Source organism: Bos taurus, chromosome 1 (assembly GCF_002263795.3).
Source record: "Bos taurus isolate L1 Dominette 01449 registration number 42190680 breed Hereford chromosome 1, ARS-UCD2.0, whole genome shotgun sequence".
Taxonomy (NCBI): domain Eukaryota; kingdom Metazoa; phylum Chordata; class Mammalia; order Artiodactyla; family Bovidae; genus Bos; species Bos taurus.
Genome location: NC_037328.1, coordinates 65,353,874 through 65,366,647, shown reverse-complemented (window position 1 = coordinate 65,366,647; position 12,774 = coordinate 65,353,874). Strand labels below are relative to the sequence as shown.

Sequence of the window (12,774 nt, the reverse complement as noted above, 5' to 3'; positions counted from 1 at the left end):
TCCAAGCCTTCATTTTCTTTTAGTGTATATTTAATTAATCACCTAAGAATTAATGCAAACTTTGATTATATTTAGATTCAACTGTGGACATAAGTCCAAACTATTAATATCTCACATAAGAAATATACCTAATTTTGTGCATCATGCACATTCCTCTAACTTCTGGAATCCCAGAATTTAACAAACAAATATACATCCAATTTAACTGTGAGTTTACAGATTTCAATTAGCATTCCTGAATCAGCATTCCTCTTTACCAGTCAGAGTCCTTTAAAGTTTATCTTTGTTACTATAGCCCTAACCCTACTGTGTTGACTATTGGAAAATCAGACTATTGACCCAGTTAAGCCTCAGCTGAGGAAATCACCTGTTAGATCTCAACCAGTATTATTTGGACCAAGTGAGAAATACTTCGAAGCTAGTAAAAGATCACATCATAAAACTCCCTCTGCCTCCAGGACACACAGATTATCCTAACTGTTTCAAAACAGTACATCCTTACAGAGTGTTTGATGTCTAAGTTGTCATTCTTTAGGTTTCACTATTCTAAAAACCCCCTCCCACCAAAAATGTCTTGGATTTCCTGCCTCTTCAAGCTTTTGCCCATCATTCCTATTCATAGTGACTCCTTGAGAAAGTAATCTAAGCCCACTTTATCCCCTTGATTCACTCCTAACCCTTTGCGATACAACCTGCCCAGATCACTCTATTGAAAGTACTTTCTTTAAACAACAATAATCGCCCCTTACTATTATGTCATGTTCTATTCAAAACTTACATAAAAGTGTCAGTGCCTAATAATCGTACTAATGCAGAGTTAACTACTTCCAATGTATTGCTTTCTTTCTTTCCAGTCTTCTTATTTGCACATGTATGTAAATAAATAGGATCTGGGGTCTCATGTAGCCAGAGACCAAAAGTAATAAAAAATAATCCTAATCTTCATTTGCTTCTCCTGAAAACACTAAAGAGCATCCAGTATATGACCCACAGCAACACTTTTTAAAATCCTCTTTCCTCAATTTTCCCTGGACTCCAGCCCTCTCACACCACTTCCCCGAGCTCTTATCTTTCCCAAGCAACTCAGGCCTGGATCACAAGTACCTTGTGGCTTGCCTCTGCCTCCCCCTACCTTGTGCCACTAGAAAATGTCAGAAAGTAGGTCCTCATCCACTTTTCACAGCACATGCACACACACGCATGCACAAAACATTGATTTACATGGTAAGACTGAAGTTCAAGGATTGAGGGAGTGGGAATGAGCAAAGCAGAATTTTCTGTAGGGAGCAGATAAGGGATGGAAAAGAGGCTATAAATACTCTTAAATTAATGATGTTTTTTAAAAAGTATATGATGTTGTCTTTCTCTGTCTAACTTAGTAGAGATTATTATACTAATTAAATGTGTAATCTAAACTGTAATACAAATGAATTTATTTACAAAACAGAAACAGGGAATTCTGGTCCAGTGGTTAGGACTCCATGCTTTTACTGCCAAGGTTCAGGTTTGATCCCTGGTCGAGGAACTAAGATCCCGGAAAACATGATCACGGCCAAAAAACAGACTCACAGACTTAGCAAACAAGCAGGATGGGGAATAAGTTAGGAATTTGAGATTAACAGATACAAATTACTATATATAAAATACATAAATAATAAGGTCATACTGTAGAGCACAGAAGGGCTTCCCTGGTGGCTCAGTGGTAAAGAATCTGCCTGCAATGCAAGGGACATAGGTTCAATTTCTGGGTTGGGAAGATCTTCTGGAGGAGAGTATGGCAACCCACTCCAGTATTCTTGCCTGGAGAATCCCATGGACAGAGGAGCCTGGCAGGCTACAGTCCATGGGGTCTCATAGTCGGACAGGACTTAGTAACTTAGCACGCACACGCAGTCATGCTCTAATACAATTTTACATTCTGTTTTTTAATGGAAACATCATATTTTATGCTTTGTCCCATGTCTTTTCAAACTCTTTGAGTGTAGATGGTTTTTCATGTGGCATAATTACCCAGTACATGTTTACAAGATAATTCCTTTATTTTCCGGTATTTAGATTGTTTCCATTGTTATTATTATAAATCATCCCTGGCTAAACACAACCCTTTTCTCCTCAATATCCCCAAACCTGGAGTAGTTGACTTGCCTCTTTTCTTCCTGTATCTCTGTCCTTTCCTGTGTTCTATGACATCATGTAAACCTGCAACACAGGCCATCTCCAAAGTCCTGAAATACTTTCTTGTCTCTGCCTTGTCTCCATCACCCTCTTGGGAGAGAGAGAAGTACTTACTCTCCTGCTGCTCCTTTCTTCTTCCTTCTTGTCTTTCTTATCTTTTCTTCTCTTTCTTATCGCCCACATCGGCCCCTCCCCTCTTTATTCATTTGCTAGGGCTGCCTTTACAAAGTACCACCGACTGGGTGGCTTAACCAATAAAGATTTGTTTTCTCACAGCCGAGGAGGCAAGATGTCTGAGATCAAGGTGTCGGCAGCTGGGTTTCTTCTGAGGCCTCTTGATTGGCTTGTAGTTGGCTACCTTCTCCCTCTGTCTTCATGTCGTCTTCCTTCTGAACGTCTCTGTGTTTGAACTTCCTCTTCTTATAAGGACACAGTAGTTTGGTCAGGGGCCACCCCAACAACCTCATTTTAACTTAATCACTTGCGTAAAGACCCTATTTCCAAATGTGGTTATATTCTAAGGTAGTAGGGGTTTGGACTCACACATAGGAATTTTGAGAAGACAGTTCAACCCAATTCAGCCTGTGCTTCCTCCATTTTCTTTCCAATTATCAGTTAGTGATTCCCACTTTATTGGACTCTCTTTGCCTTAGAGGCAAATGGTTACTTGCTATTGATAAGAAATACCCAGCTTTGGTGAACTAAGAAGAGGAATTCCTTGAGCAGCAGAGGGTTTTTCTAGCCCACTTCATTTCCCACCTATCACCCAAATTCCCCACAAATATACATCTCTGCAGGCAGAAATCTAACTTCACCCAACATAATTCCAGCCCCAAACTTGGTGTAACTTGTAGGCCATATTTCAGGAAGTCCGTCCCAACAGTCATATTTGGAAGCCATTCTGCCTTCACTGTGGAACCTCATTTACACTCAATTATCTACTTTATCTTCCTCTCACTATCTTCCACATCTCCCATATTTTACTTTTTAAAATCTAACAAATATCATTCATTCCTATGACATTAACTATTACTTCTCTACAATATGTTTTACAAATCTCTCCCCCAACTCCAAATCCCATATGGGAATTGCCATGGGTATGTCCTGCCTCAATAGGATCCATACTGAAGACATCATAGTCCCAGCCAGACTTGCCTTTCTCTCAGGCTTTCTAGATCTGTTAATGACACAACCACTCTTTCACACTCAACCTGCAATTACACCACCACCACCCACTGCACAGCAAGTCCTTGGAGTCATCATGAAAATTTCTTTCCTCCGTTGCATTGAATTGTGTGCCATGTCTATAAGATGATGATTCCCATCTACATAAAAGTTACCAAGGTGACTTGTTGAAGACATAGATGCCCCAGACTCCCCCACCCCAGAGATTCTAATTCAGTAGGTCTGGGATGATACACAGGATTCTATCCAGATGATTTCCATTCAGATTGGCTCTAGACCACACTTTAAGAAACATTGCCATAGAATTTGCTCCCAAGATGTCTTTGGTATCTATACTCTCCTTTCTTTTCTTAACACCACCTGATTTGGACTTCACTTCCTCTTACCTGGCTGTTATAAGGGCCTTCTAACTGATCCATGTGTCTTCCCATCCCATCCTTTCCTACACCTTACTGCCAGACTTAGCTTACTAAATTATTACTCAGAAATCTTTAAATCCTGCTGTTACCTCTCTCTCACTGCCCAGCCAATCAAATGCAGACTCCCAAGACAAGTGGTTCACTATTATACCTTTCAAACACTTCACTCTTCCATGTCCTCTACCTATCAGCCAACCTGGAACCGTCACCAAACTAGGACAATAGTCTAAATTTTCCTGCCTGGATGCTTTATGCTCTTTCATCTACCTAGAATTTTCTCTACTTCCCTCACAAGTATCCACCCATCCAAATCTCACCCATAATTTAAAATTCCCTTGTGGTACAGCTGGTAAAAAACCTGCCTGCAATGCAGGAGACCTGGGTTCAATCCCTGGGTTGGGAAGATCCCCTGGAGAAGGGAAAGGCTACCCACTCCAGTATTCTGGCCTGGAAAAGTCCATGGACGGTATAGTCTATGGGGTCGCAAACAGTTGGACATGACTGAGCAACTTTCACTTTCACTTTCATCTTAAATACTACTTTCTTCACTGAACTCTTCCAATATTTTTCTCAGAGTATTTGAGAGTAGGAGCTATGTCTCCCTCATTTTCTTACAACCTGCAGGACCCAGCATATGCCCTCTTCCAGACAGTAGAATCACAAGTATTTGTTGAAGAAACTCCCTGATAGCTCCAATCCCATCCTCCTATAAATAGACTAGATGGCATTTCTCTAAATGCATTCACTGATGTTTGCCAACACCGCAGTGCACATTGCCCTGTTCAACCCTTTTAGACAGCATGCTGGCTCTTTTTACAGTACATCTCCATCAACCTGCACTTAATTCCTTGGAAAAGATGTTGGAGCTATCTGCAAACCAGACTATTCTGTTGTGTGTGTCTTTTATTGTTCATGTGTAAGAATGTTAAATATGCCCTGCACCAGGAATTATTCCTGAGGGAACATTCCTGTTTATATTTCTCTTCCAAAATCATTCCAGTTACCCATTTCCTTGTTTTTCTATCATAACGTGCCATATTGCAGGGTCTTCTCTTTGCCCAAGGGCAGAGACTGTCATGGTACCTAGCATAAAACCTGGCATGTGGAGAGGGACAATAAATCATTTGAATAAGTGAATATATAGGGATTGGACAGGAATGCTGACCTTGAAGGACCTTAGCAGGATTTGGGTCCCAGCAGTTAGATTAGGTCAAGGCAACTCAGCCCTGGAGGAGCAGTAGATAAGGGCCCAGATTAGAAGACTAAGTACAAGGCCATTAAAAGGAGCCAAAACCTGGGTTCGGGGGCCATGGAGATCATGAATGGTATTGGAAGCAGACCAAGACAGACTGAGATTAAAGGGCTCAGGGTTTAGATTACTAAAGGAGGCTGAGAGATTTTTAGCATCAGTTTTTAGTAAAGAAGATTTAACTGCTCTAAACCATTAGTTTTGTCACTATAAAGTAGAGATAATAATTACAGGAGTCCTAGAAGGTTGTTGTGAGAATTAAATGTCATCTGACAACTATTTGTTGAGTGACTACTATGTTCCTTGCTCTATGCTGGGTGCTGAGTAAGGGATATAAAGCCCTTAGCTTTACACTCAAGGGCAAGGTCAAGTATCCAGGTTTCTGTCCATGAAAAAATGTCATCTAAATCCGATGCTAGCTCATCTTTTTTGTCTTCTCACAAAAGACTTTTAAAAGTCTAAACAATTAATTTAAAAAAAAGAAGTCTAAACAAAGTGATTTGAGTGATTTGAATCCTCTTTACCCATGATCTTACTTATTACCTCTAAGAACTCCAACGAGTCACTCAAAGCCTGATTTTTCACCACATAAATTATGCTGCTATTTCCCTCAAATTCTAGGTTTTCTGAAGAATTTAATGAGCCACTGTTTTATTTTATCTCCCTCCCCCATCTTTCCTAGTCTGGGCTGAAACTCTCTGTAGTGAATTACCCTGAGCCTCACCTAGCCATAGCTGTTGCTAACAATTGTTTGTCCATTGTGATCACAACTGCATCTACAAGTTACTTCCAAATTCTTGGATAGATATTACCAACTTCTAACAATATGTTTGCCTCTAATCCACCAATGTTGTTGAGAGTATCCAACTCATACAATTTAGTTGAGTCCAGCGCAACTTTGGAGGGACTCTCAATGAAGCAAAGAAACCAACTGTGGAAGGTGATACTCAGATCATCCAGTACACCTCCCAATCTTCTAACTTTAGAAATACTGAGGCCAATTCTCTAGTTTCATTTACATCCCTGAGCACAAACTTCAAATCCTGATCATTAAATGTTACCACAGATTCTCTTTCTCCTTTGATAAATTACTTCTAACTTTAGTCTCTGTTGAAGATGCTTTTCAAGTTATTTTGACCACTTCTCTTAAACTAAGCAGAGCTTTATTTTCCAGTAGAATTTGCAGAACACAGTTGCAAAATATATAAAGTATTGATAGCAGAAAAAGGAAAAATAGGTTAAATCCATGATTTTAGTGGGAAACATCAACACTTCTCTCTCAAGAGTTGATAGAACAACTGAACAGAAAATCAGAAAGGATATAGAAAAACTATGGGGTTTCACATGTGTAAAGAATTGACTTATATTTTAGAAACAATCTTAGGACTTTTAAAAATAATTTTCAATTTACTAGCTATTGCCTGAATATTATTGGACTTCCAAAAGTCTCACAAATTTGCTTTAGTCTTGTTCTTTGAGATATTAGCAATGTTCTCAGTGTCTTATATTTACTCATTCATTCTATCATTCAGTACAAATATATTAATATCCGCGATAGTCAAGATATTGTATTGGATGCTTCAGTGGATTTCATTGTCTTTGAAATGTTAATAATTGCATTCCATGGGTGGGGGAGCTCTTTAGCAATAATATATAGTATGAATAAAATAAACTGTTAAAAATTTATAGACTTAAATTAGTAAGAATGAAATGACTTTCCAGAAGTCACAGAATAAATAGGAACAGAGGGAGCAACAGAACCCCTGTCTCCTGGGTCAGCCCAGTGCACAGGGCCCTTGGGCTGGCCTTGGATTGAGAGTTTCTGCTCCACAGCATGCTGTTAGTCTGAACATCTGCGTTTAGCAGGAGATGTTCCCACTCTCTACTCCAGGGCCTCTTCCTGTTTATCCTCTCCTCAAATTTACCTCCCCACATTCAACATGATATTGCACCAAAACTCTTGCCTGGAGAAGACCCAAAGCTGGCTTCTTCTTCTGGGTTTTGGGTTTATTAGAACTGCCTTGGGGTCTTTATTATTGTTTGTGATATGCCAAGTATAGTAAATCCTTTCCATTGGGAAATCTAGAATGATTTGTCTTAGAGTCATTCTTAAGACAAGAATGACTTGTCTTAGAGTCAGGATTCTAGATTGTATGATCTTCCAGACAATCTTCCTGGGTTACAAACTCCATGCTGCTACTGAAGAGGGAGCGGCACATAACGGTTCGTGGTAGACCAAAACCTCCCTCAAGAAGCCAGCGGCGCTTAGCTTTGGCCCTGGCTGATATCAGGGGAATATCCTCCTATGTCCATGGTGCTCAACCAGGGAAAGTTTGTCCCCCAGTGACATCTGACGATGTCTGGAGACATCTGGGGCTGTTACAACTGTGGGAATGCTATTGGCATCCAGTGAGCAGAGGTCAGGGATACTGGCAGACATCCTACAGTGCACAGGACAGCCCCCACAACAAAGAATTATCTGACACATAATGCCAATAGTGCCTGAGAGGAGAAACCCTTTCCTAGATTCTTGCTCTAAGGTCCTGCAGCTCCTCCATGAAATATCATCTTTAGGGGAATTAAGCCTTTTCCTTCTTTCTGAAGCATGATTTCAATGTTTTTCAAATCAACGTTTTACATTCTTTTAAGGCTGCCATCTATGGGGTCGCACAGAGTCAGACATGACTGAAGCAGCTTAGCAGCAGCAGAATGTGACAATCCTGCTTTGCCTTTAAGAAATAAAGGCTGCTGTCTGACTGTGTGCATCGGAGAGGCAGGATCATCCCAGAGCCGCCTTTTCCACTCTGTTCCCTCCCCCACCGAGCTGCCTCTCTGGACTACTGAAAGAGCTGAATCCCGTGACCTCCTAGCAGCCCAGCCTGGCTTGCCTTGACCAGGCACTGCAGCCAGTGGAGCCGGCCCTTGGGGGGCAGGTCCCTCCCTGAGATGTCCTGAGGCTGCTGGGGCTATCAGCTGCCAACCTGTCTGGGTCAGGCCTGCTGCCAAGTTGATTAATAAGTGCTGGGCTGATACTTCTAGTAGAGCTCAGACCTGCTGATTTTATTTCCCACTTGCTTAGATCATTTCATTATTAAATTAAAGGTTGTTGTGATTTAAACTGAACTGTCAGGCAGCCTGGGGACGAGCACAGGGTTTGGTAAAGAAACTGAACCTGGTACTGCACTTACTAAAGGCAATCTCAATTTTTTCTTTCTCTCAAAGAAATAACTCAAAACTCCAAGGGCCGGAATTAAGAACTAGAACCTTCCCCTGCTGTGTCAGGAGCCCACATAGTGAGGCTGCCACACCAGGAAAGGGAGCTGATTATAAATAGCACAAAGAGCAGCATCAGTCAAAACTCACTGATGTGCCTGAGCAAAATGTTAAAAGAAATAGCTTCTGAAACAGGAAGCAATGATTTTCTTATATTTTTGTAATTTAAAATGCTAAGGAATGAAGACAGTACATATACATATAGGTTAAACGTTCTCACACACACACACACACTCTTACACACACACACACACACACACACACCCTGCATACCCACACAGAACCCAACTGAGCCCCTTTAAGGAAATGATGGATAATTATTAAATTGAAAATAGCAAAATCACAAGTTGTCAGAGCCTCACAGAGGGAGCAGCTGTCCTTTTTATGTGATTTATTTAGAAAGTCTGTGGTTTCCCCTTTTGAAATAATTTTCCTGTATGTGTGTGTGTTGTTGTTGTTGTTGTTTTTCTAGCTGCGATGGAAACCATTTGAGATTCCAAAAGCTTCTCAGAAGAAAGTGGACTTCGTGAATGTAAGTCAATACTATCCATGCCTGCCCGCCACTCTCTTCTCTCCCATGGTGGGCGATACAGCCACTTTCAGGCTGGATGCCAAGCAGAAGCAGCCTTGGAGGCAGGCAGCAGACAGAGCACCACCTGCCTCTGCCTTCCAGGCTGGCCAAGGGATGTCTTACTTACCAGCACCATATGGCCCCTGACACCAAAGGGCACTCGTGAGCTATTTACAACATCTCCAAACAGCCAGTGGAAATCGAGCATTTACTGACTTCAGGTTTCTTTGTTCTTGGCTAGAACAGGGGTTCTAAGCCTTTTTGTTCCAGGGACTCCTTTGATAGTCTGGAAGCCTATGTTTTTAAATGCATAATTTAAATTACATAAAATTACAAAGTAGCCAATTATATTGAAATATAATGATAAAATATTCAAATAACAAATTTGGCTTGCTTTAGAGTAATATATATGCTGCCTTTTTAATGCACTAAATCACAAGATCTATGAAAAGATCTAATAACTATGGTTATTAAATGTATGAGCATAAATGATATTTTGAGATATCTGAAACGACTATACTGTTACAGGCACTTCTAAAACCACTAGGGTTTGTTACTTACATTCATTCACATTAATTCAAGGAAATGATAAATTTCAGTCAAAAGTTAGAGAAATACATATATCATTTTTTTTTCTCATCCAAGGTCATGAACTCTCCAAAATGGATCCCTAGTTTAGAATAGCATCAACTCAGGGTGGCAACTTCGGTTAGCGCAATGATGATTAGAAGTTCTGATTGGTAGTTACAGGTGCTGGGATTATTGGAACATCTCTGCTCAGAGAAAGCATATGTAGGGGAAAGGCCAGGAGCTATAAGAAGGTGGGGCTCAAAGAAGCCGGGGGAGGGTTCTGCAGACCAACCTCAGTCCATGGCTTACTTAGGGAAGAGTCCAGGTACCCAGCCTTAGGCCAAACTGTTTGTATCCTATCAAATTCTTTATCCATATTAAATGCTCCAAGCCATGTGCAAGGCTCATCAAAATAGGCCCCAAACTTGCAAAATGAGTTAAAATACCAAAAGAAATTCCTCACCCTGGTTGAATTATGGATATCTGGAGAGCAGAGCTCCCTCCTTTCAGAAAGGCCCGTGTGTTAAGGTCTTTGGGACTGTGGGTTATTAGCAGAGAGGATTACAGTTGGTCAGAATACTTTCCTCTATCCTGTTCTGGAAAGATTAGGGCTGACCCTATTTGTAAGCAGACAGCTGCCCAGGTAGTGATGTGTTATCTGAGGATCATTCACTGGGCCCTAATGCTGCAACCTTCCTCCCCAAGCTTCCTAGATGCCTGATTTTACCTCCAAAGGAAACTCTTCTTCAGGGTGATCTTAAGCACTACACTGATAAAATGTCAAGTAATGAACTGATGTTCTCTAAGGTCAATTCTGATGGAGCCATTAAGTCAATCCAGATCTAGGGCCATGCCTAGCAATGAGGGTGGGCCGCCATCTACAAAACATAAGTCAGTCAATTCCAGGCTCCCCATAGGAAGCCTGGTCCCAAAGTGAAGACCCTAGTAGAACTTGCCTCTGATTCTCAGGGACCTAGGCTGGCTGCATTCACCTTTCCCTCTTGTGCGGGTCTCTCCCAGGGCCTGCACACCTTGTGTGGAGCTGGAGACATCAGGTCCAACAATGGGCTTGCTATCCACATTTTCCTCTGTAACACCTCCATGGGGAATAGGTAAGTGGCTCCGACCTACAGCAGATCAGCCCCCTTCCCTAAGAGCTGCTGCCCAGAGGGTGAAGGCTGGGTGGTTGTTTTTGTTACTGCTTTTTTCTTTTAACCCCAAAGCAATCTTAATACACATTTAAGAATAATGACAATAAATGAGCATTTCTATCTTGACTGACTCCTGTGACATAAATAGGAATGTCCTGTGTGTGTGTGCTAAGTTGCTTCAGTCGTGTCTGACTCTTTGCAACTCCATGGACTGTAGCCCGCCAGGCTCCTCTGTCCATGGGATTCTTCCAGGCAAGAATATTGGAGTGGGTTGCCATTTCCTCCTCCAGGGGATCTTCCCAACCCAGGGATCGAAACTGTGTCTCTTTGACTGGAAGGCGGTGGGGGTGTGGGCTGGTAGGTTCTGTACCACTAGCACCACGTGGGAAGCAAGAATGTCACATAACAATGCAAGCAGAAAAGGAAAAATGGGGCACTGGAAGCTGGAGTAGTCCAAGAAGCATTTAGACCTTAACCAGGTTTGAGTCAGAATGTCCTTAACTTCTAAGGTTCCCCAGGGCTGTTCTTGAGTCCAAAGTCATACTACCTGAGCAGTCATTAGGACTACCTGTTGGTGGCAGGTCAAACTGACAGACTAATAACTGTGTAAGCTTAAAGATCCTGAATAGGAGAACTTACATGTTAGATTTTTTTTTCAATCAGAAAAACTTATATATAAAAGGTATTTTTCCTGTTTCTTTGGAAAGCAGAGTATCATAACAGTTTTGCCCACTACCTCTGGAACCAGACCACTGTGTTCAAAGCCCAGTCCTTTCTTCCTGACTGAGCGACCCTGGACTAGTCATTTAACTTCTCTGAGCCATGAATCAGGGCCAAGATCATGGCCCCATGACAAGACACTAGAGATGTTCGATGTGATATGAGGCCCCTCCTCTCCCTCTCTATTTGAGCTATTAAATGCATTAGCCTTTGTTCGGTTCCTTTTACTTTCCATCCACCCTCCTGCCTCAGAGCAGCCTTCTGCCTGGAATGTTCTCCTACATCACTCCCATCCCCAAGTCCTTGCCTAGATGATTTCTTCAGATCTCAAGTCAAACATCCCCTCTTCAGGAAAACCTTGGCTGCCGCCTCAGACTAGATCAGGTCCATTATTCTCTCAGTTTCCTGAACTTGACTTTCATGGTGCCATTACAGTTTATGAGATGGTTCTGTAATTGTTGGATTGCAGTCTGACTTGCTACTAGACTCTAAGGCTCCATGAAGGCAAAGATGAGGTCATTTTGCTCATCATTTTATGCCTAGCACTAAGCCTGGCACAGCCTATCTACTGAGCAATAATTTGTGCAGTGAATTAATTTGTCTGGACATTGTTAAAATAGAAAATCATAGGAATTATTCTATATGTTTCAGATGTTTTTACAATTCAGATGGAGACCTCTTGATTGGTGAGTTTTAAAGACTTTAGATCCTTTCATTAGTAATTGATCCCTAGTTATAAGCTGCTTTTTAATTGTATACATATTACTGTCCTTTCAATCTGTCTTATTTAATGTAGTCTACAGACTGAGGTGTAATGGCAATTGGTGGTCTGGAAAAGATTCCTTGTACCTTCAAGCCCATACCCTATTTCCTGGTCTCCCTGTCTTTACTCATTTCTTCTGGGCCTTTCTGATATGCAAGCTCTGGGCAACTTAAAAGAAATAGAGGGTAAAATCAACATGTGATTAACTTATTGAGATAACTCTATTTACCTTCAAACTTACCCAAGTAAAGATCATCTGTCATTGATATCTGCAAATTTGTATAAATACAAATTTTCATGAAACCATCAAGATGGAAAGTCTAGTAGGGATTTCTCTGGTCTCCTGATTCTTTTTTTTTTTTTTTTCTTGATTCTTTTTTGATGATCTTAGTACTGATATTTTGGAATGAACATTTTGATGTAAACCTTAGACATGCAAATGCCAGCTTCCTGCTGGAACTATCAGAGATGGGTCTTTTTCCATCCTATTTCTGCTGCCCTTTCTGGTCAAGCCACAGAACTGTGCAAATACAAGCTCCTTATCTGGCAACCAAACATAAGAAAAAAGCAGAGTCAATTTTTTCATTCATGCTTTTCTAGAAATAGCCAACTTAAGTTGTCAATTCTGACATTTTCCCCCATAAAACTCAATGAAGAACTTTTCATTTGGAATGAAAAAGCAAATGCCGCCCTTAAGC

The 12,774-nt window shown here is 41.1% G+C and overlaps 1 protein-coding gene across 1 annotated transcript in view; it reads left to right on the top strand.

Moving 5' to 3' along the window:
- HGD (homogentisate 1,2-dioxygenase) overlaps positions 1 to 12,774 on the top strand; it is a 42,636-nt gene that overhangs the window by 13,957 nt on the left and 15,905 nt on the right. Inside the window, 3 exon segments of the mRNA NM_001144852.1 lie at positions 8,774 to 8,833; positions 10,463 to 10,554; positions 11,965 to 11,999. Of these exon segments, the coding sequence (NP_001138324.1) occupies positions 8,774 to 8,833; positions 10,463 to 10,554; positions 11,965 to 11,999 (187 nt within the window).